General features: G+C 45.3%; 1 protein-coding gene across 3 annotated transcripts; it reads right to left on the bottom strand.

Moving 5' to 3' along the window:
- Window positions 1-1,854: 1,854 nt before the first annotated feature.
- On the bottom strand, window positions 1,855-23,583 carry LOC106611934 (lysine-specific demethylase 3B). 3 transcript variants are annotated; one of them, XM_014212616.2, is made up of 19 exons: window positions 23,515-23,583; window positions 22,685-23,376; window positions 21,256-22,576; window positions 20,542-20,749; window positions 20,168-20,382; window positions 19,675-19,827; window positions 19,325-19,432; window positions 18,818-18,945; window positions 17,291-17,615; window positions 16,877-17,139; window positions 16,414-16,680; window positions 8,984-9,155; window positions 8,681-8,902; window positions 8,367-8,486; window positions 7,427-7,450; window positions 4,695-4,834; window positions 3,319-3,495; window positions 2,876-3,010; window positions 1,855-2,673 (listed from the first exon to the last, which is right to left on the bottom strand). In XM_014212616.2, the coding sequence occupies exons 2-19, from the start codon at window positions 23,117-23,119 to the stop codon at window positions 2,593-2,595; spliced, it is 4,494 nt and encodes a 1,497-aa protein (XP_014068091.2). In that variant the 5' UTR covers window positions 23,120-23,376; window positions 23,515-23,583; the 3' UTR covers window positions 1,855-2,592. The 3 variants fall into 3 exon arrangements, with proteins under 3 accessions (XP_014068091.2, XP_014068092.2, XP_014068093.2); XM_014212617.2 differs by having other exon boundaries at window positions 17,291-17,612; XM_014212618.2 differs by lacking the exon at window positions 7,427-7,450.
- Window positions 23,584-25,313: the final 1,730 nt, after the last annotated feature.

The following is a 25,313-nucleotide window of genomic DNA, read 5'->3' as shown; positions in this document are numbered from 1 at the left end:
TAAAATGTGCCGTTTTGTCACACAACACAATGCCACAGATGTCTCAATTTGAGGGCATGCTGACTGCAGGAATGTCCACCAGAGCTGTTGCCTGATACTTACATTTGAATTTCTCTACCATAAGCTGCCTCCAATGTCGTTTTAGAGAATTTGGCAGTACGTCCAACCGGCCTCAGAACCGCAGACCACGTAACCACACCAGCCCAGGGCCTCCACATCCGGCTTCTTCACCTGCGGGATCGTCTGAAGGCGGGTGTTGAGGGGTATTTGTCTGTAAAAAAGCCCTTTTGTGAGGAAAAACTCATTGATTGGCTGGGCCTAGCTCCCCAGTTGGTGGGCCTATGCTCTCCAAGGCCCACCCATAGCTGCACCACTGCCCAGTCAGGAGAAATCCATAGATTAGTGCCTAATGAATTTTTCATTTGACTGATTTCTTATATAAACTGTAACTCAGTCAAATCTTTGAAATTGTTGCATGTTGCATTTATATTTTTGTTCAGTATAATAAATGTGGCAAAAACAAATGTAGACATTAATACATTCCGATAGCTTCCAAAAACATTTTTACAACAGCAGTGGGGTGCAAGGTTGGAGGCACGCTGGCTTCAACACAGCGCCCCCTATTAGTCATCTAGTGTAAATACAAATAATTGGCAGGCACAAGGCAGCAGCCGCAGCTTCTGCCTTCGTTCATTCCCTCCTAATAATATGGCAGGGTAATATGTATTTTGTTCTTTAGGGGATTGAGTTCAACATTTAATAATAATCTCTGCACAAGATAGCTGTCATTGTGTAACTGATTCTGTTAAATCATATTCTATGTGATACAAAACAGCTGTTCAGGGTTTGGTAAATTAATTAGGACCACATTATTTGCATGTGAAAATACTAGATTTCCCATTATGCAGTGTCTTGTTCTCCAGGAATAGACTTCAGTGGGAGGGTACAAGAGCCTCTGCATGCCCTGTTTCTGCCATCCACTTTCTAAAATCCAATTTATGTTTGATCCAAAAATGAGGTCGGAGGCTCCATATGGAGGGTGTGACAATTGCGCACCGCTGTGCGCCTCCCAAATTTTCTAACAATGCGGAGGGCTCTGTATAGTTCCGCATTGACATGATTGGTTGACAGTAGGTGGGGGCGGGAGGTCCTGTATAAAACGCAAACTCACCTTGACAATAGCTCTGCTTCTACTCCGCGAAGCGCAATAAGTATGAATGCCCTGACTCCTGCAGAGGCTGTATCACCGTTAATGCTGCACGGCCAATGCAGAAGTCGGATTGACCATGCAGCCCCTTCAATTCAGAATCAGGCAGGTGATAGTGAGGAGGCATAAAAACATGGCCTATGAGCAAAAGACTAATGTCTTTTTGGTTCAATGTTTTTTTTCCAGTGGTCTTGTGCTCAGTGGGTGGGGTAAATCATGTTGACTTATATGGATGTATTGTTTACAAATTGCTATTATTGACATGGCGAGTGGGATATTCCCTTGAGGCTATAGGCTTATAGAAGCCTCCCACCCTTTTCTATCGAAGGCCCTGATGAAGGCGATTACACCTAAACATAATAATAAACTTATCAGATCAATGCAGAAACAGAGCTCTCCTTTTTCTTTATATTCCTGGATAGTGTCCTGAGGTAAGGAATATTTTTACATTTTCAAGTCCCTCAGTCGAGCACCTGATTCCCTTTTTGTTTAAGCTGGTCTGAAGTGCATTTGGGTACACTTTTTTCCCCCTATTGATCCATAAGCATTACGATGTGAAGACATGTTCACAGTTGGTGTTCAGCAATAAATGACAACAATAAACAGTTGTATGAATCAGCTGAAATTAAGAGGACACCAATCAATTGTATTTTTTGTAAACTTTATTTTGAAAAATCAAAACAGACTGCTAATATCATTAATATATATATTGATACACTTAACGACCAGTTGTTTCTGTTCAGTTGGAATCGTGATTCTTGTACAACGTTTTGAAGTCTGCAGTTAATCTATTCAAACCTTGGGACAACAAAAGTGACCAAACCAATGGAGACATTTCTCTAAACCACTCTGTCAAGCATTCAAAGACAATTTCAATTACACGCCCCCCCCAAAAAAGTCCTTGCTTTTAATTGAAAAGAAAGACAACAAAAAAATACAACCTTTTGGTCGAGTTTCCTTCAATGCTTGTTTCTTTCAAACGTCCCAATTCCACCACTGAAGGTGGAAGGAAAACAGATGTAAAAAAAAAAACCTACAAAAACAGGTGAACGGTTATCGCAAAAAAATAACAGCCCAGTGCTCACATTTAGTCAGACGCTACACAGAAGCTGAACCCCCTCACTCTAACGGCACGTCAGCTCACATCACATGCTCCCCTTCTCTTCCACACACAAACAGGACCCGCTCTGACCTTAAATACAGAGTTGATCAGAAGTAAATTGGAAAACAACTAAGTCGTGTAGAGCGTGTCATAACAGCAATGACTATAGACCCCCCCCCCCAACAAAAAGAACAGTTGTGTGAGCACATCACCGCCCCTCTTTCTGCACCTCTACTCTATCACTGCAGATTGTGTGTGTGTGTGTGTGTGTGTGTGGAGGGCACTAAGAGCGTGCTAGTTTGGGCTCGTGGGCTCTCAGTGTCCCCACAGCGTCCTTTACGGCATGGTAGATGATGTTCTTCACCTAGAGAACAGAGATCCCATCAAAATTACAATTAATTACAACAATACGTTGCTGATTGATAATCAATTCAAACCTTCATTCCTTCTCACAGCAGTGACCTATACTTTTGTGGCGGCGTAGTTAGTGCTCTACTTTTGAGCAGAGCCCTGGTCAAAAGTAGTGCACTACATAGGCTACCATTCGGGAGGCAGACGAAGCGTACCTGGAGCTTGTCCTCGTGGTTGGAGTGTGTGGTGGACAGGTGTCTGAACTCCTGGGTCAGTCTGAAACAGTGCTTCACGTGCTCAGGAGACACAAAGTCCTCCGCCACCTTGATACAGCTGTACAGGTTATGGACCTGGGGGGACAGCCAGGAGACAAGAGGGGAGTGTGTGAAAAATTTGTTTTTGAAAGAGTGTGAGAGGTGTCGTGACAGAGAGAATGTGTGTCTGTGTGTGTGTGTGTGTGTGTGTGTGTGTGTGTGTGTGTGTGTGTGTGTGTGTGTGTGTGTGTGTGTGTGTGTGTGTGTGAGAAGCAAGAGTATAAATATTATACAGCAAAAGGAAAACCATAAGTGTACCCTCTGTCCCTATGTAACCATTAAACAACCCAAAACCTCTCAATCAAACCTCCACTGTTACATCCAGTGTTTCCCCTAGTACCCACCTGGTGGGGAGCCCCGGCAGGAATGAAGACTGCGTCTCCCAGGAACTGTACGATTGCCCAGCCCTGCACACCATACTCCTCATACAGCCTCCTGCGCAGCACCCCGTCCAGGTACCAGCTCTGGTCGTGGATAGGGTCATGGTCCGGCGGGTTCTCCTGGCCCTGCTCCTCACCCACCTGACAGTCAGAGGAGAGGGGGAAAAAAACACTAATGGTAAAGCATAGTGACACTAATGGTAAAGGATATTATAAACTGGATGGTTCGAGCCCTGAATGGTGATTGGTTGACAGCAGTGGTATATCAGACCGTATACCACAGGTATGACAAAACATATTTTTACTGCTCTAATTGCATTGGTAACCAGTTTATAATAGCAATAAGGCACCTTGGGGGTTTGGGATATATGCCAATATACCATGGCTAAAGACTGTGGCTAAGAACAGCCCTTAGCCATGGTATATTAACCATATATCACATCTCCTTGGGCCTTATTGCTTAAGTAACATGCTATGGTATATCAGAGAGACAATGTCTGTGTCCTAAATGGCACCCTATATCAGGGCTCTCCAACCATCCTGTAGGTTCACACTAACCCTGTTCCTGGAGAGCTACCCTCCTGTAGGTTTATACTCCAATCCTGTTCCTGGAGAGTTATCCTACTGTAGGTTTATACTCCAACCCTGTTCCTGGAGAGTTACCCTACTGTAGGTTTATACTCCAACCCTGTTCCTGGAGAGTTACCCTACTGTAGGTTGATACTCCAACCCTGTTCCTGGAGAGTTACGCTACTGTAGGTTTATTCTCCAACCCTGTTCCTGGAGAGCTACCCTACTGTATGTGTATACTCCAACCCTGTTCCTGGAGAGCTACCCTCCTGTAAGTTTATACTCCAACCCTGTTCCTGGAGAGTTACCCTACTGTAGGTTTATACTCCAACCCTGTTCCTGGAGAGTTATCCTACTGTAGGTATATACTCCAACCCTGTTCCTGGAGAGTTACCCTACTGTAGGTATATACTCCAACCCTGTTCCTGGAGAGTTACCCTACTGTAGGTTTATACTCCAACCCTGTTCCTGGAGAGCTACCCTACTGTAGGTATATACCCCAACCCTGTTCCTGGAGAGCTACCCTCCTGTGGGTTTATGTTCCTTGAGAGTTACCCTACTGTAGGTTTGTACTCCAACCCTGTTCCTGGACAGCTACCCTACTGTAGGTATATACTAAAATCACATTTCTCATGGGAACAGTAGAACTACAAAAAAAAGCCAAGCAACCATTTAGTTTCTTCCCTGAAAATTTCCCAGATATAATGCATTGCCTGAAAATGAATGTGCAGATATACATTACAATGAATGGGGTGACTGTGAACCCTGACCTTGCGGAGAAGCTCGCGGATCTTCTCGGCATCCTTGGCAGAGTAGATGTGCCAGAGCGCCCCGGGCTTCTCCTTGGCCTCATACACCCTCCTCTTGGTCATCTCATCCACGTCACCCTCCTCGATGGTGGTCATCACCTCTGCAGGACCAAACAGACAGACAGGGATGAGCAAACACGGGCAGTCACGGAGTGAGCATGAACTCTTAGGGAAGGATGGAGGAAAGAAGAACACTAAACATCACACATTGACATCCTGAGGTTGTGGGCACAGGAGAAAAAAACACTACACATTCTAACTTAGAGAAGTGCTGCTTCACTATGTCAGAATCATAAGGTGCCATTTCAAAATGACACTATTCCCCCAAACAGTAGCCCATTTTGATCATAACAGTATGTGGCCCTGGTAAAAGGTAGTGCAGCACATGGGAAATAGGGTGTCATTCAAAATGCAGCCGAGGTTAAGTGTTGAGTCATCATCCAGAACCAGATAGACGCTGAGCTGGCAGGGGAACTGTACCCTCCTTGCAATGCCATTTGAAACACAGAGTTGCTAATTTATTACTAATCAAGAAAACATTTAGATGGCTAATGATGAACGGGACTAAAACATTACACTAGTGGAGCTACATGTATTATTCACTTTCTGGTCACTTGGACAAATGACCCCCAGAGCTATAGAACAAGTTGCCTGCATGTGCGTGCGAGGGAGAGACGGGCGGCACTAAATGCGGGCGCGACTACACTGTGTACACAATTATTAGGCAAGTCAGTATTTTGACCATATCATCATTATTATGCATATTTCCCAACTCCAAGCTGTATAAACTGGAATGCTTATTGGATTTAAGCATATCAGGTAATGTGTATTTGTGTAATGAGGGAGGGTGTGGCCTAAGGAGATCAACACCCTATATCAAGGTGTGTATAATTATTAGGCAGATTCTTTTCCTCAGGCAAAATGGGCCAAAAAAGAGATGTAACTGACTCTGAAAAGTCCAAAATTGTAAAAAGTATTTCAGAGGAATGCAGCACTCTTGAAATTGCTAAGATATTGGGGCGTGATCACAGAACCATCAAACGCTTTGTTGCAAATAGTCAACAGGGTCGCAAGAATCGTGTTGAGAAAAAAAGACGCAAATTAACTGCCAAAGATTTGAGAAGAATGAAACGTGAAGCTACCAGGAACCCATTATCCTCCAGTGCTGTCATGTTCCAGAACTGCAACCTACCTGGAGTGCCCAGAAGTACAAGGTGTTCAGTGCTCAGGGACATGGCCAAGGTAAGGAAGGCTGAAACCCGACCACCACTCAACAAGACATGTTGAAACGTCAAGACTGGGCCAAGAAATATCTGACGACAGATTTTTCAAAGGTTTTATGGACTGATGAGATGAGAGTGACTCTTGACGGACCAGATGGATGGGCCCGTGGCTGGATCAGTAATGGGCACGGAGCTCCACTTCGACTCAGCCGCCAGCAAGGTAGAGGTGGGGTACTGGTATGGGGTGGTATTATTAAAGATGAGCTAGTTGGACCTTTTCGGGTTGAAGATGGACTCAAACTCAACTCCCAAACCTACTGCCAGTGTTTATAAGACACTTTCTTCAAGCAGTGGTACAGGAATAAGTCTGCATCTTTCAAGAAGACCATGATTTTTATGCAGGACAATGCTCCATCGCATGCATCGAAGTACTCCACTGCGTGGCAAGCCAGTAAAGGCCTTAAAGATGAAAGAATAATGACATGGCCCCCTTCCTCACCTGACCTAAACCCTATTGAGAACTTGTGGTCCCTTGTTAAATGGACGATTTACGGTGAAGGAAAACAGTACACCTCTCTGACCAGTGTCTGGGAGGCTGTGGTTGCTGCTGCACAAAAAGTTGATGGTCAACAGATCAAGAAACTGACAAGCCTTCCATCCATGGAGTCTATGACTGTTATTGAAAAGAAGGGTGGCTATATTGGTCACAGATATTTTTTTGAAATGTTTATTTATACATTGAGTTGTTTATTATTCTCACTTTAACAGATGAAAATAAACATTTTTCATTTAGTTGCATAATAATTCTGCACACTAATAGTTGCCCAATAATTGTGCACACATAGATATTCTCCAAAGAAAGCCAAAACCTCACTTTCACTTTCTTAAATATTCAGGTTTGAGGTTTATTAACATTTTGGATTGACCGAGAGCATTGTAGTTGTTCAATAATAAAATGAATCCTCAAACATACAACTTGCCTAATAATTGTGCACACAGTGTAAATGCGGGCGGGACTAAATGCGGGTGAAGGCGGGACTAAATGCGTGTGAGTTTATTTGCTCAGACTTTCCTCTAGGCTAGGCATCTCTAGATGCCCATCTCCAACAGTCAAAGCCAGAACACCTGTCACCCCAGACAACAGAAGATGCAAAACATGAAAAAACTACTAGCGTCTACCAGCGTAAAACATTAACAATAATAAGTTGTGTTTAAAGGTTTTAAACAGAGTTTGACTCTGGCTATCCGAGGGTTAATGAAGGTCTACACAGGGTAGAAGACCACAGAAAGACCCAACACAGACCACAGATAAACCACAAAGGCTTTTAAATGGATGCACCCCTGTAGTGTTCTGGCACCGACCCCATGTGGGAAAGTACATGGGGATGGGGGGAGTGGAGGAGGAGAGAGAAGGGGGATGTTAGTCAAGAAGGCCATGCTAAGGAGGTGATAACATAAAATTGCACAGACCTTTACATCCAGCGATATCCATCTCTGTGAACAAGAAATGTTCACACAATCAACATGTGAGACCCATGGGAGGGTCTTTCCACCAGAATCCTGTCCATTGATGCATGGGGGGGACAACTCCCATTGGGCTAGTCAGAGGCCTCCAGTGATAGTCCAGGGTCCGTATCCACAAAGCATCTCAGAGTACGAGTGCCGATTTAGGATCAGTTTTGCCTTTTAGATCATAATGAATGAGATTATATAGATCAGCACACCGGAGATGCTTTATGGATACAGGCACAGGGTGGGAAACCTGGGAGAGGCCACAGGAGTGACTGACACCAGGCTAAAATGGAACATTTACACCATTGTTCTGTCTCAATGCTGAGGAATGGCTTCCTTTTCTTAATTCAATGGGACAGTACAGTATTTGATCTTGGTCAACCTATCGACATTCCTGTAGAATAGTTGGGAGCACCTCAAACCCAATTATACATGACTGGTTTTAATATTATTCTAAATATTTTCAGTTGATACTTTTTTTTTCAATTTTTTTTTTTTTTACACTTTCTTTAGATGTAAGGTGTTTAAATCTGTCATAATGATACTCCTGAAAAACAATGCAACAAACCCAAAGATAGTGCAGCATTAGATGGAATAAAACCATGACTATCCAAGGACAAAGATCCAAGGACAACCACTAACGTACCATACAAAAAAGTCTCACTCATTAATGAGTGTTGCTGGATGGAGGTGCTGATGTCCGTGTGTGAGTAGCAGTGTGATATAGCGGTTTGATATAGAAATGCACTTAGTGCGAAATGGACACTTGTGCTAAATTGCTAGCCATGCTAACGCTTACATTGTATAGTGCGATGTACGTCAATGCTGTAATGTGTCAGCTGTGCTGTATGAATATATGTTCTACCTCACTGTGTGAGAGTGTGTTGGTCCTACTCACCCTTGACGTGGTCTCCCTCTCCCTCAGGGATGCCCACGTACACCATAACGTTGACGGCATCAGACACGTCCAGATGCAGGTTGGTGGTGCCAACACTCCGGTCTTCTGTCTCCATCAGACCTGAGAGGGAGGAAGATAGGACAAAGCCGGATGATAGTGGCGAGAAAGGGGAAGAGATGGGGTGGTGGGGGGGTAGTGATAAATGGAAAGAAGGAGAGACCAAAATCAGAGATGCTGCCATTGGAGCTATTGCTAACTAGCCATCTATTGACCAGCTATGGGATCCCAGTGTTAGTCTGTAGGGTTTCTCTCACCATAAGCATTGTACATCTTAGGCCCCAGGTCTGGCCTGACAAAGAAGTTGGGCAGGCGGGAGGCCAGGTTCAGACGACCGTCTCTCTTGGTGTACTCTGGGAGGGGGAGGTTGTCCATTAGGTCATCAAACCGTGTGGGCATCATGTCTCTGAAGTCTTCTCCAGGAGGCCAGTCCTTCAGCTTCAAAACCATGGGCTGACCATCACTACCCTTCAGACGCTCTGAAAAGAGAGATAAATGAGTGAGTGAGTGAGTGAATCAGTGAATAAATGGATGAACGAATGAATGATCCCGTTACTTACTGGAGATGATCTGGAAGCCGTCCCAGAAGTCTCGAACCTTCACGTCGGAGATGATGGCACAGTTCCGACAGTTGACCAGGTCAACATCCTGGTCCCCAAACTCCTCGCTGAAGGCCTCAGGCCGCCACAGAGCCCCCTTCAGACGCTTATGGATACCAGACACCAGCACCGGCTGGAGAGGGGGGGGGAAGGGTTCAAACAATCAGCTTCTCTCACACTGCACATCCCCCTCTTCCAAACCTCTCCCCAACTAATCTATTACATGGCATGATGTAACAATGTACATATTGCCAAAGTGCATCTCTTTCTCGCTCTGAAATAAAATAACTCCATACACACAAAAAGCTTCTCTCATTTTGTGCACAAATTTGTTTACATCCCTGTTAGTGAGCATTTCTCATTTTGCCAAGATAATCCATCCACCTAACAGGTGTGGCATATCAAAAAGCTGATTAAACGGCATGATCATTACACAGGTGCACCTTGTGCCGGGGACAATAAAAGGCCACTTTAAAATGTGCAGTTTTGTCACAGAACACAATGCCACAGATGCCTCAAATTTTGAAGAAGCGTCCAATTGGCATGCAGACTGCAGGAATGTCCACCAGAGCGGTTGCCAGAGAACCTAAAATGTTCATTTCTCTACGATAAGCTGTGTCCAATGTTGTTTTAGAGAATTTGGAACCTTCTCAGGGAAGCTCATCTGTATGCTCGCTGTCCGACTTTCGGCGCCGTAACCGACTTCAGAGGGCAAATGCTCCACATCGATGGCCACTTGCATGCTGGCGAAGGGTGGTCTTCACAGATGAATCACGGTTTTAATTGTACCAAGCAGATGGCATGTATGGGGACATGTATGGTGTTGTGTGGGCGAGAGGTTTGCTGATTTCAACGCTGTGAACAGAGTGGGGTTATGGTATGGACAGCGAACACAATTGCATTTTATTGATGGCAATTTGAATGCACAGAGATACCGTGATGAGATCGTGAGGCCCTTCACCCGCCGCCATTACCTCATGTTTCAGCATGATAATGCACGGTCTCATGTCGCAAGGATCTGTACACAATACCTGGAAGCTGAAAATGTCCCATAAGTCACCATACATAAATTGAGCATGTACGACAGTGTGTTCCAGTTCCATCAATATCCAGAAGTTTCGCACAGCCATTGAAGAGGAGTGGGACAGCATTCCACAGGGCACAAATCAACTATGCGAAAGGAGATGTGTCACGCTGCATGAGGCAGCATGACACACCACCACATATTATTCACACCACCACCACATATTACTCACACCACCACCATCATCAATACCACTACATATTACTCACACCACCATCATCAATACCACTACATATTACTCACACCACCAATACCACTACATATTACTCACACCACCAATACCACTACATATTACTCACACCACCACCATCAATACCACTACATATTATTCACACCACCACTACATATTACTCACACCACCACCATCATCAATACCACTACATATTACTCACACCACCACCATCATCAATACCACTACACATTACTCACACCACCAATACCACCACATATTACTCACACCACCACATATTACTCACACCACCACCATCAATACTACTACCACCACATATTATTCACACCACCACATATTACTCACACACGCAGTAAATCCATAGATTAGGGACCAAGTTAATTTATTTAAATGTACTGATTTCCTTATAGGAACTGTAATGTTGAAATTGTTGCATTTTAAGTGTATTCGGAAAGTATTGAGACCCCTTGACTTTTTCTACATTTTGTTACATTAAAGCCGCATTCAAAAATGGACACAAAAAAATTCCCTCATTAAATCTATACAAAATAGGTTTTAGAAAAACTGAAATATTACATTTACATAAGTATTCATACCCTTTACTCAGTACTTTGTTGAAGCGCCTTTGGCAGCGATTACAGCCTCGAGTCTTCTTGGGTATGGCGCTACAAGTTTGGCACACCTGTATTTGGGGAGTTTCTCCCATTCTTCTCTACAGATCCTCTCAAGCTCTGTCAGGTTGGATGGGGAGCGTTGCTGCACAGCTATTTTCAGGTCTCTCCAGAGATGTTAGATTGGGTTCAAGTCTGGGCTCTGGCTGGGCCACTCAAGGACATTCAGAGACTTGTCCCGAAGCCACTCCTGCATTGTCTTGACTGTGTGCTTAGGATCGTTGTCCTGTTGGAAGGTGAACCATCACCCCAGTCTGAGGTACTGAGCACCCTGGACCAAGTTTTAATCAAGGATCTCTCTGTACTTTGCTCCGTTCATCTTTCCCCTCCATCCCGACTAGTCTCCTAGTCCCTGCCGCTGAAAAACATCCCCCACAGCATGATGCTGCCACCAACAAGCTTCACTGTAGGGATGGTGCCAGGTTTCCTCCAGACGTGACGCTTGGCATTCAGGCCAAAGAGTTCAATCTTGGTTTCATCAGACCAGAGAATTCTGTTTCTCATGGTTTGAGAGTCTTTAGGTGCCCAAGCAGGCTGTCATGTACCTTTTACTGACGAGTGGCTTCCGTCTGGCCACTACCATAAAGGCCTGATTGGTGGAGAGCTGCTGAGATGGTTGTCCTTCTGGAAGGTTCTCCCATCCCCACAGGGAAAGCTCTAGAGCTCTGTCAGAGTGGCCATTGGGTTCTTGGTCACCACCCTGACCAACGCCCTTCTCCACCAATTGCTCAGTTTGGCCGAGCTGCCAGCTCTAGGAAGAGTCTTGGTGGTTCCAAACTTCTTCCATTTATGAATGATGGAGGCCACTGTGTTCTCAGGGACCTTCAATGCTGCAGACATTTTTTGGTACCCTTCCCCAGATCTGTGCCTCGACACAATCCTGTCTCGGAGCTCTATGGACAATTCCTTTAAGCTCATGGCTTGGTTTCTGCTCTGACATGCACTGTCAACTGTGAGACCTTATATAGACAGGTGTGCCTTTTCAAATCATGTCCAATCAATTGAATTCACCACAGGTGGACACCAATCAAGTTGTAGAAACATCTCAAAGATGACCAATGGAAACAGGATGCACCTGAGCTCAATTTCAAGTCTCATAGCAAAGGGTCTGAATACTTATGTAAATAAGGTCTCTTTTCACTTTGTCATTATGGGGTACTGTGTGTAGATTGAAACAAAACAAGGCTGTAATGTAACAAAATGTGTAAACCACATATTACTCACACCGCATTACTTACACACACACACACCACCAATGACTCGCGACACCACCAATGACTCACACTACCTCATTACTATTTCCAGCATAAGGCAAGAAACAGTTGCACAACTCATGCAGCCCGGCCCATAGGCCAATACGTTTTGATATGGATTGTTTAACAACTGAAGTGGCCAAATAGCTTCTTAAAATTAAGCAATGCTACAACTCTCCTTCCGTGGCCTCCAACTGCTCTTAAACGCAGGTAAAACTAAATGCATGCTATTCAATCGATCACTGCCCGCACCTGCTCGCCCGTCCAGCATCACTACTGTTTAATTGCTATATTGTAATTACTTCGCCACCATGGCCTATTTATTGCCTAAACTTACCTCATTTGCACTCACTGTATATAGACTTTTTGTTTTATTTTGTTCTACTGTATTATTGACTGTATATTTTGTTCATTCCATGTGTAACTATGTGTTGTTGTATGTGTCGAATTGCTACGCTTTATCTTGGCCAGGTCGCAGTTGCAAATGAGAACTTGTTCTCAACTAGCCTACCTGGTTAAATAAAGGTGAAATAAATCAAATAAAAATACATTAGCAGCGCGTGAGCTTCAAGTTTGGGGAAGATCATTTTCAGTCTTGAAGGAGTTCCCACATATGCTGAGCACTTGTTGGCTGCTTTTCCTTCACTCTGCGGTCCAACTCATCCCAAACCATCTCAACTGGGTTGAGGTCAGGTGATTGTGAAGGCCAGGTCATCTGATGCAGCACTCCATCACTCTCCTTGGTCAAATAGCCCTTACACAACCTAGAGGTGTGTTTTCGGTCATTGTTATGTTGATAAACAAAATTATAGTCCCACTTAGCGCAAAACAGATGTGATGGCGTATCACTGCAGAATGCTGTGGTAGCCATGTTGGTTAAGTGTGACTTGAATTCTAAATAAAATCACTGACAGTGTCACCAGCAAAGAAGCCCCAGCGAACAAGCCCCACACACCCTGCTCCATGCTTCATGGTGGGAACCACACATGCAGAGATCATCTGTTCATCAACTCTGCATCTCACAAAGATACATTTACGTCATTTAGCAGACGCTCTTATCCAGAGCGACTTACAAATTGGTGCATTCACCTTATGATATCGCGGTTGGAACCAACAATCTCAAATTTGGACTCCAATATCCAATGCTCTTGTTTCTTGACCTAAGCAAGTCTTCTTATTATTGGTGTCCTTTAGTAGTGGTTTCTTTGCAGCAATTTGACCCTGATGGCCTGATTCACAGAGTCTCCTCTTAACAGTTGATGTTGACATATGTCTGTTTCTTGAACTCTGAAGCATTTACTTGGGCTGTAATTTCTGAGGTTGGTAACTCTATTGAACTTAACTCTGGGTCTTCCTTTCCTGTGGAGGTCTCATGAGAGCCAGTTTCATAACAGCGCTTGATGGTTTTTGCGACTGCACTTGACATTCTCCAGATTGATTGACCTTCATGTCTTAAAGTAATGATGGACTGTCATTTCTCTTTGCTTATTTGAGCTGTTCTTGCCATAATATGGAATTGGTATTTTACCAAATAGGGCTATCTTTTGTATACCACCCCTACCTTCTCACAACACAACTAATTGGCTCAAACACATTAAGGAAAGAAATTCCACAAATTAACAAGGCACACCTGTTAATTTAAATGCATTCCAGGTGACTATGTCATGAAGCTGGTTGAGAGAATGCCAAGCGTGTGCAAAGCTGTCCTCAAGGCAATGGGTGAATACTTTGAAGAATCTCAAATATATTTTGTTTAACACTTTTTTGGTTATTGGTTACTACATGATTCCATGTGTTATTTCATAGTTTTGATGTCTTCACTATTATTCTACAATGTAGAAAATAGTAAAAATAAAGAAAAACCCTGGAATGAGTAGGTCTCTAAACTTTTGACTGGTACTGTATGCTATTCTGTTCTTTTGAAATAGACTACATTTTCTTCATGTCATGCTTCTTCAGACCCATCTAAAATAAATCTTGGATTTATTAGACTTTTTAAAATGTAGATGTTCCAAATGTCTTCATCGGTGGCTTGGAGGCTGTGTGGAAGACAGGAGATGCTATGTGTTTATGTTAATTACATGTAAATTACCGTGAGACGGACAGTTATTTGCTTGACAATCACCTGCTGATTCAATACGGTGGCCCTACTCACGCCACCATATTAAATCACACCACATTACAAATGCACGATATATCGGTGAACATACCAGAATCAGCAGATATTAGCTAAAAATGCCAACATCGGTATCAGCCCGATGTCTAGTTTAACTCCGATGTGCAAAACTGATGTAAAAGCTGACGTGCATACCTATATAACAGATATGAGAAAAAAAAAAAATAACGTAGATACATGATGTAATGACGCCACGTAAAATTACACGCTACACATGCAACACAGCATTCCTAACCTAGCCCACAATGTCTGCTGTGTGGATCGAGCAGTCAAACAAGTCGAGCAGTCATTTGAAAGAGTCAGGAAATTTCAGCCAGAGAACTCAAAGGCGAAATCCATTAACGGCAAGATAATGGAATTCATTTCCCTTGACAATCAACCGTTCTCTGTCGTGGGTGATGTTGGCTTTCGCCGACTGGTGGAGCACCAGTACACTTTATTTTTATTTGGTACGATTTTTCAGATGTTGCCCTACTTGAGTTAAACAGTAATAGCGTCACTGATATTAGCTTCACAACTGACATTTGGACCAGCGATATCAGCCCCATGAGCATGCGGAGTTTGACAGCACAGTGGGTCATTGAGGATTTCGTACTGAGGAAAGCCGTATGGCATGCTCATGAATATGCTGGTTACCATACCGCTGCTGCCATTTCAATGGCATTTGAGAACATGTTTTTTATTTATTTATTTATTTAACCAGGTAGGCTAGTTGAGAACAAGTTCTCATTTACAATTGCACATGCCCATTCTGACTTTGTCAATGCTAAGCTAACCAGTTAGCTAGCAGCTAGTGTGCAATGTTAGTGCTGACTAGTTTCTATGGAGTGAAGATGGCCCCTTTTCCCGACGAGGTGGATGTTTTTACTGGCCCACATTGGCGAATGAAACAGTTGCCCTTGACAACAGTTTGCCCCGGCAACAGAACTGCCCCCACAGGCTGTGAACAAGCGATTCGGTGGCCTTCTCTCTGAGCCTCTCTACTGTGTCGCCCCCATGCTCGATGCCATGTCCAAGGACCGCTACTTTGATGCAGACAAGAAACAGGGTTTACGTGAAATGTTACATACACAGCTGGACAAGATGGAAATGGACAGAGTGACAGCGCGCACCGAGGAAAGAGGCCACGGACAGACAGGTCTGAAACTTCACTGCTTGCCATGTATGACGCAAGTTTGGGGTGACATATAAATGTCCTTGTTTTTGAAAGAAAAGCAATTTTTTTTGTCCATTAAAATGACATAAAATTGATCAAAAATACACTGTAGACATTGTTAATGTTGTAAATGACTATTGTAGCTGGAAACAGCAGGTTTTTTATGGCATATCTACATAGGCCCATTATCAGCAACCATTACTCCTGTGTTCCAATGGCATGTTGTGTTAGCTAATCCAAGTTAATCATTTTAAAAATGCTAATTGATCATTAGAAAACCCTTTTGCAATTATGTTAGCCCAACTGAAAACTGTTGTTCTGATTAAAGAAGCAATAAAACGGGCCTTCTTTAGACTAATTGAGTATCTGGAGCATCAGCATTTGTGGATTCGATTACAGCCTCAAAATGGCCAGAAACAAATAACTTTCTTTTTGGTCAGTGTGTGTGTGTAACCTTTTTTAAGCTAGGCAAGTCATTAAAGAACAAATACTTATTTACAACGATGGCCTAACCCGGCCAAACCCAGACGACACTGGGACAATTGTGTGCTGCCCTATGGGACGCCTAATCATGACCGGATGTGATACAGCCTGGATTCGGACCAGGGACTGTAGTGACACCTCTTGCACTGAGATGCAGTGCCTTAGACTGCTGTGTCCATGTGTGTGTGTGTTAACTATTTAACTGTACTAGAATGCTAAATATCAGTTACCGGTATAATTGTTTTTGGCAAGGAAAATATTGGCAAGATATATATAATATATACATCCAAAAATGTCATATTGGTGCATCACTACTACATATTACTCACACCATACTACTACAATCTCTTCTCTACCCCCCAGAAAGGTCTCTCTCACCTGGCCCTGTTTCCAGCACTCTCTGAAGATCTTCCAGTTGTTGGTGTTGGAGGGGTCCTGCAGGCAGAGCAGGCGTCCGTCACAGAGCCAGGAGTGGGAGGTGTGCGGGTCTAGCACGCTGAGGCCCATAACCCCATCCCTGCGGCCAACCGCGCCTAGCTCACTGCCGCCCTCCCCCAAACGACGGCCCTCCGCCTTCTTGGTCTCCACCACCGAGGCGATGATATGGTCCAGGAAGTTAGGTAGGCTGCCCTTCAACTTGTCCCCCTGATGGAGGAGGAGGGGTCAGACATGCAGTCTAGGGCCCTAAGGCTCTGGACAAAATAGTGCACAATATAGGGCATAGGGTGCCATTTGGGACACAAACTAAAACTCTTTGTAGATTCTATGAATTCTGGAATGGCACTTTAATATGAGCATTCTGAGTGATCTTAGTTACTGCAGTAAGCTGACAGACACTCACAGCTGCTGAGGTGGAGAAGACAGATGGGAAGGTTACTCCAGAGTCTCCGGGGCCCTGGGGGAGCCTTCCCGGGCCAGAGTTGAGCAGGTCTCGGAGGCTGGAGCCCTCTGGTTTGGGCTGGGTGTTGCTGGAGCCCAGCAGCAGGCTGTTGAACAGTTTAGGACTGGAGGAGGAAGACGAAGGCTTGGACAGGGCGCTGAACGAGTCCAGGCCGAAGGGAGAGCGTGTGTCCCGGCCCATCACAGAGCGCAGCGACCCAGAATCTGGATGGGTGGACAGGAGAGGAGACAAGGTTAGAAGATGGTTAGATACCTCACAGATCCTCTCATATTAAACACATGTACAATAAATGTCGAGAGTACCATCCAGAATATGACGTAGAACTCAGAGTACAGAGAGATAAGATGTAGTCACCTTTAGTGTCCTCCACCTTGGCTTTCTGAGTGGCAAGGTCTGCCAACCAGTGCAGGGCGGTGGAGTTTCCCTCACCCGTGGAGGGGCGAGGGTCTTTGGGGGTGGGGGTCTGGGCAGGGTTTGGGGGGGCGCTGGTATGGTTGGCCCCGTTAGTATCAACCCCTCCTCCTCCCCCCTCTGATGACGTTGTGGTGGAAGTAGGCTCTGTTTTGACCACTGTCATCTCCGCCCCCTCTGGCTTAGGAGTGGTTGAACCCGCTGGACCCCCGCCACCTGTGATTGATCCACTACCACTGCTCCCCGTGCTGGAAGAGACAGCAGACTGCTGGGACAGCAAAAAAGGAAATATTAGCATTATACTGTATACTAATAAAGCCCCATGACAACCAACATGTAAAACAAGTGAGAACTATGTACTGTGCTTTTGGAAAGTTCAGACCCCTTGAATTTTTTCCCAATTTTGTTACAGCCTTATTCTAAAATGTATTAAATTGTCTGAGGTCCTGTGCGCTCTGGAGCAGGTTTTCATCAAGGATCTCTGTACTTTGCTCCGTTCATATTTCCCTCGATCCTGACTAGTCTCCCAGTCCCTGCCACTGAAAAACATCCCCAAAGCATTAAGCTGCCACCACCATGCTTTACCGTAGGGATGGTGCCAGTTTTCCTCCAGACATGACACTTAGCATTTAGGCCAAAGAGTTCAATCTTGGTTTCATCAGACCAGAGAATCTTGTTTCTCATGATCTGAGAGTCCTTTAGATGCCTTTTGGCAAACTCCAAGCGGGGGGTGTCATGTCTTTTACTGAGGAGTGTCTTCCGTCTGGCCACTGTTCTTGGTCACCTTCCTGACCAAAGCCCTTCTCCTCTGATCGCTGAGTTTGGCCGGGCTGCCAGCTCTAGGAAGAGTCTTGGTGGTTCCAAACTTCTTCCATTTATGAATGATGGAGGCCACTGTGTTCTTGTGGACCTTCAATGTTGCAGACATTTTTTGGTACCCTTCCCCAGATCTGTGCCTGGACACAATCCGGTCCCGGTGCTCTACGGACAATTCCTTGATCTCATGGCTTTGTTTTTGCTCTGAAATGCACTGTCAACTGTGGGACCTTATATAGACAGGTGTGTGCCTTTCTAAATCATGTCCAATCAATTGAATTTACCACAGGTGGACTCCAATCAAGTTGTAGAAACATGTCAAGGATGATCAATGGAAACAGGATGCACCTGAGCTCAATTTCAAGTCTCATAGCAAAGGATCTGAATACTTACGTAAATAAAGTATGTTTTTTGTGGGGGGGTTTTTATAACTTTTCAAAAAATTCGAAAAACCTGTTTTCACTTTGTCATTATGGGAAATTGGGTGTAGATTGAGGAAAACATGTAATTAAATCCATTTTAGAATAAGGCTGTAACGTAACAAAATGTGGAAAAAGTCAAGGAGGTTGAATACTTTCCGAATGCACCGTATAGATGAATAAATGTTATATTCTTTCTCTTGGCACAACATTAGAAAACACAAAGATGCAGTACCTGTGAGATGCCATTGGGGGCGCTAGGGCGCACTAGGGGCCTGTGGTGCCGGCTGGTGCAGGGGCAGTTTGCCTTGATGCCCCATTTGCCCCTGGCTGAGTGCACCATATCCCCTATGTTATAGAGAGCTGTGGGAGAGAGAACAGAGAGAAGTCAACATGGGATGACTTAATGAGAAAGATACAACACATGTTGGATGTCAAGTTCACTGCTCCAATTTGTAAGTCGCCCTGGATACGAGCGTCTGTTAAATGACGTAAATGTAAAGTTCGGGCTGGGAGTTTTTCCAGACAATGTGACCTGGGCCCGTATCCACAAAGCATATTAGAGAAGGAATGCTGATCTAGGATCAGGTCCTCCCTGTCCATAATAATCTGATTCATAATGATCTAAAAAGGGAAAAACTGATCCTAGAGCAGTAGTCTGATTCTAAAAACCCTTTATGGACCCCAAGCAGGAAAGACTCCAGGCCCTAGTTCAAAGCTCCTTTAGTTATGATGATGTTACCTGTTCCAGGTATGATCTGTGTGGGCATGAGGTTCTGAGGCTCGTGTCTCTGGCCCTTCACACACTTCAACCAGGAGAACACCTCGTCATCAGGCCCCTCGTCCACCTCTGAGAGACAAAACATGTGACGGAAGATTCATTTATACACACACACACTCCCTTTCAGCTCAATCTTCACTTCTTCAAAAACATCATCACTGAAAGAAAGAGCAGTCCAGGCCAATCACTGTACGTAGTTGAACTGGACAATACCATACCCCAGTCCTTCCCTGTGTGTGGAGTCACCATAGAGATCCTACAATCCACATTCTGTATGTTATAAAGACTCCAGATGGAACTCTGACTCTCACCCTCCATAGGGCGGTTCCTGCGTTGCCGGTAGCAGTCCAGGCACACCCCGAAGCCACACTTCCTGCAGACCCAGTGGATGTTGAAGACGGTGGTCTCACATACGTCGCACATCTCCCTGACGCCGCGCACCGCACGCTTCCACGCCACTTTCTCTGTAGAAGATGACAGAGACACAGGGTAAGCACAAGTCACCTTACTGAAAATAATGCAGAACAGCAGGGGTTTATTTATTAATGCACACTGTAGCAAAACACTTTGCAACGGAAAATGAGAGTTTCTATTGGACAAATTCAGGTAGGTCCCTCCCCGTTTGCTTCCTAGTGAATCCACAGCAGCAGTGTGCCTGCCCAGTCAGGTCAACCGTCACAGAGATCTTGGTTTGAACAATAAAGATGTGATGGGGAGAAAATAATGAGACAAACACACACCAACATTAAAAATACATGGCTACACACACACACACACACACTGAACAAGTGTCAGACTACTCACGGTGTGGCTCAACCATCATCATGGCCTCCTTCTCAGACATGACGAGCTGACAGAACTGGTCTCCCACGTTGGCCAGGATGTACTTGGAGGTGTCCAGGTCCAGGCCCTCCTGTACGGACGGGGAGGGAAGCCACAGCCCCATGGCCATGGCATCACTCTGCTGGGGGCTCAGGAAGCCCTCCACACGCAGGATGCCCTTACGTGTGAATGCCAGCCTGGGTAGGGGGCAAAGGTTTAAAGTTAGATGAGTGCAGACGAGAGTGTAGAAAACATTTGAGATGACAGTGGTTGACGAAATGACTGCTATACCTTATTGTAGCATTACATAGAAGAGGATACACCTCACAACCCATCTCTCATACACACACATGTACCTGCGGAAGTGGAAGAAGCGGCAGGCCACGTTGGGGTCGTCGTCGTCAGGCTCCTGCTCCCGGTACTTCCTGTAGCGCTCCATGCGACACTCGCGACACTTGTGGAGGTGGGGCGCCACGTTGATACAGGAACCGTCCTGCAGGAACGACTCTCCTGACTGCTTCAGACGACGCACCTTAGTCACGTCCTTCAGCACTGACTGGCCCACTGGACGACACAAAGGACCAAAGAGTTTACCTTACGTCATGAAGGGCTACAAAACCATGCAGCGACAACCTATTCATGAGTGTAGGAAGGGGTAGTCCAAACAACAACTTTACCATCAATCTTGTTAAAAGGTAGACTCAGCGATATGACGTAGATGCAGAAAGTAAACATCATAGTGGGTCAATTTCCACAACAACTAAAAGCGTTGAAGCGTGAGGCTCAACTCCTCTGCTGTTTTGGTGCCCTGGCTACCACTCTAAACGGCGTGAAGCGAACCCGAGCACAGATATTGTGTGTGCGCACAGATACTGTGTGTCAGTGAAGTCTTTTATCTCCCTCATCTCAATATCTGCGGTGCTGCTTGTGGCAACATCATTTCTCTGAGTCTACCTATTAACGTTTCATGATCCTGACCAAAATGGAATGATATTGATGACTGACATGTTATGCGCATGATGGAGAATCTCATTTACATACCGCTAATATCCTGAGGCTACAGGTCTTACCTTTGAAGGGCTTGTTGCGTGGCCGGCTCTTGGCCACCCCGGGCCCTTTACCCTTCTGCAGCAGCATGGCTCCCTCCTTGACGGGCCCCGCGAGGCCCCCAGGTGCATGGCCCCTCTCCAGACCCTCCTCTGTCTCACTTAGGTCCGACAGGTCGCTGTTGTCGCTGGAGTCCGAGTCACGTTTAGATGCCTGACCCCGCTCCTCCAGGGCAAACTTTTGGGCCTGGTCAAAAGGCATGGGTGCATTCTCACCACTCCCTCCAGCGACTGCACTCCCAAACATGGGAAAGCCCGAGGTGGAGCTGGGCCGGTCATCCAGAGAACCACTCTCAGCTGAGGAGCCCTGATCTCCTGTGGAGGAACCCTCCTTGGGCTTGGAGGAGGTGACTGACTGGGGCCTCTGGGTGAAGCCAGGGGCTGGGGAGGAAGAACTGGAGGCAGCGGCAGCTGAGAGGGAGGCGAAGGGGGAAGACAGAATGCCCTTGGGCAGCTCGACCATGGTGAACAGGTTGGATTTGCTCTCCGAGGCTGAAGAAGGGCCCAGAGTCTCAGGCTCCAAAGGGGCTGGTTTGCCACTGAAGGGACTGTGGGAGAGCTTCTCCCCGTAGGCCAGGAAGGGGTTGGAGGGCTCCTTGGAGCCCTGGAGGAACAGGTTCTGGTGGCTGTCCGTCTTGGTGCCGAAGCCACCCACCGCGACACCGTTAGTGCCACTCCTGTTGTTAGCACCACCCAGAGCTCCAGAGGCCAGAGCCAGTGGGGTGTCCATCGCCCCCATGCCCAGACCAGAGCACCTCATCCCCCCAGAGCCACTGCTGAAGGAAGGTAAGAGTATGTCCCCTGCAAAATGCTTGTTGAGCACTCCGTTGCCTGCCGACTGGGTCTCAGGCACTTTGGACTGCTCTTTGAGAGAAGCTGTAGCTGAGCTAAACAGGCCAGCTGATGCCGGAGCCAGGACAGAGGGCTTGAACAGGCTAGGAGGCTTCTTACTCAAGCTCTCTGACACTGCTGTGAAGTAGTTGGTGTCCTTAGACTGGCTCTGACCCAGAGTCTGGTTCTGGTTAGGACCACCAGGGTTCTGGCCAGTCTTCTGACCCGTCATACACTGGAAGAATAAGTTCTGGTCTTGCTGCTGCGGTTGGGCCTTGTTGTTCTTGGTGCCTCCAAAGGCAAATCCGAAGGGTCTAGAGGAGTCCTGGGAGGCTGACGGTGTGTTGGAGGAAGCGCTGGTCTTGGAGCTCACCTCTCCAAACACAGAAGCCCCAGCAGGCTTGGACTGGGGAAGCCGGAACCCAGCCGCAGCCAGAATGGGAGTCTTAGAGCCCTGAAGAGCAGGAGGAAGAAATACAGGATATTAGTGACAGAACAATGATGGTTAGTAATTACTACGTAAGGTATGAGACCAAGATCATGTAAAGTGTTACTAACTCACCTCTGACTGGTTGGTTGTTCCTTTCCAGACAGGGGGTTTGGGACTGAAGCCAAGGGAGGCAGCGAGAGCCACGCTGGTGGAACTGGCTTGAGATGGGGATGAGATGGTCACCAGGCCTGGGGAGACTAGGGCAGCCATCTTGGGGTTGGTAGACTGGGATGGCTCTTCTCTCTCTAGGGTGGGTCCTGCTGGGGAGGGTTTTGGGGCCAGAGCTCCAGGGACCAGGCTGGGCATCTGGCCCAGGGAGGGGAAGGAAGTGTTGGAGAAGGGGGAGGGGGCTTGTTTGAGGGGGGGGTGGAGTGGGGGTGGCTGTGGTGGTGGAGTCAGCAGACCCCTGTCTGTCTTGTGTGGAGAGGGCACGTCCGTTCTCCTTGGTGTAGCGAGGCGGAGTGTTTGATTGGTCCATCTGGGAGGAAGTGCTGTTCGGGGAGGCATAAACCTGTGTGACTTCGGAGGAACTGCTGTTCACTCTGCGTCCTCCTCCTGCTAACTCTGCCCCCCCATGTCACCATCCCCTCTTCAGAAGCCTTGGTGGAGCCGCTCCCGTTCTGTCCGTCCGCTGCTCCCTCTCCCGAACCCTTAAAGCGCTTCAGGGTCATGTCCTCCTCGCCCTCCGAGGCTGTCCTCCGTCTACGGCCGCTCTCGCCCTTCCCTCCGTCGCTCTCCTTCCTCCGTCGAGCATTCTTCCCTTTCTGACCGAGGAGAGGAAGAGATCAATGTAAAGGGATTAGATAAGGATGTGCAAAACAATTCAAGTCAACCAAAATATGTAATCCTTTAAAACAACAGCAAGATGAGAGGAATGGGACTGTATCCTTCAACCAACTTACCTCATCAAAGTGATCTTCAGCCAGCATCACGTGTATTACCCGGGGATCCACCACCTGAGTCTCCTCTCCCTAGAACACCACATCTGTTACTAACAACACATAGCTAACTACTATCATAGCTAACTACTATCAACACATCTGTTACTAACAACACGTAGCTAACTACTATCAACACATCTTACTGACAACACATAGCTAACTACTATCAACACATCTGTTACTAACAACACATAGCTAACTACTATCAACACATCTGTTACATTAACATCACGTAGCTAACTACTATCAACACATCTGTTACATTAACAACACGTAGCTAACTACTATCAACACATCTGTTACATTAACAACACGTAGCTAACTACTATCAACACATCTGTTACTAACAACACATAGCTAACTACTATCAACACATCTGTTACTAACAACACATCGCTAACTACTATCAACACATCTGTTACTAACAACACATAGCTAACTACTATCAACACATCTGTTACATTAACAACACATAGCTAACTACTATCAACACATCTGTTACATTAACAACACATAGCTAACTACTATCAACACATCTGTTACATTTACAACACGTAGCTAACTACTATCACCACATCTGTTACTAACAACACATAGCTAACTACTATCAACACATCTGTTACTAACAACACGTAGCTAACTACTAACAACACGTAGCTAACTACTATCAACACATCTGTTACTAACAACACGTAGCTAACTACTATCAACACATCTGTTACTAACAACACGTAGCTAACTACTATCAACACATCTGTTACTAACAACACGTAGCTAACTACTATCAACACATCTGTTACTAACAACACGTAGCTAACTACTATCAACACATATGTTACATTTACAACACGTAGCTAACTACTATCAACACGTAGCTAACTACTATCAACACATATGTTACATTTACAACACATAGCTAACTACTATCAACACATCTGTTACTAACAACACGTAGCTAACTACTATCAACACATCTGTTACTAACAACACGTAGCTAACTACTATCAACACATCTGTTACATTTACAACACGTAGCTAACTACTATCAACACATCTGTTACATTTACAACACGTAGCTAACTACTATCAACACATCTGTTACATTTACAACACGTAGCTAACTACTATCAACACATCTGTTACTAACAACACATAGCTAACTACTATCAACACATCTGTTCCTAACAACACATAGCTAACTACTATCAACACATCTGTTACATTAACATCACGTAGCTAACTACTATCAACACATCTGTTACATTAACAACACGTAGCTAACTACTATCAACACATCTGTTACATTAACAACACGTAGCTAACTACTATCAACACATCTGTTACTAACAACACATAGCTAACTACTATCAACACATCTGTTACTAACAACACATCGCTAACTACTATCAACACATCTGTTACTAACAACACATAGCTAACTACTATCAACACATCTGTTACATTAACAACACATAGCTAACTACTATCAACACATCTGTTACATTAACAACACATAGCTAACTACTATCAACACATCTGTTACATTTACAACACGTAGCTAACTACTATCACCACATCTGTTACTAACAACACATAGCTAACTACTATCAACACATCTGTTACTAACAACACGTAGCTAACTACTATCAACACATCTGTTACTAACAACACGTAGCTAACTACTATCAACACATCTGTTACTAACAACACGTAGCTAACTACTAACAACACGTAGCTAACTACTATCAACACATCTGTTA

Source organism: Salmo salar, chromosome ssa09, assembly GCF_905237065.1.
Source record: "Salmo salar chromosome ssa09, Ssal_v3.1, whole genome shotgun sequence".
Taxonomy (NCBI): domain Eukaryota; kingdom Metazoa; phylum Chordata; class Actinopteri; order Salmoniformes; family Salmonidae; genus Salmo; species Salmo salar.
Note: the sequence above shows the minus strand (reverse complement) of the source record. Positions and strands in the feature narration are given on the sequence as shown.

Excerpts from the sequence above, each read along its gene's own strand:
- LOC106611934 (XM_014212616.2), bottom strand. The coding sequence starts at position 23,119 with ATGCCTCCCCGAACAGCACTTCCTCCCAGATGGACCAATCAAACACTC. Across the intron at positions 18,946-19,324 it reads ACAGATCATACCTGGAACAG|CTCTCTATAACATAGGGGAT; the intron begins GTAACATCATCA and ends TCTCTCCCACAG. Across the intron at positions 17,140-17,290 it reads CAAGGTGGAGGACACTAAAG|ATTCTGGGTCGCTGCGCTCT; the intron begins GTGACTACATCT and ends CCACCCATCCAG.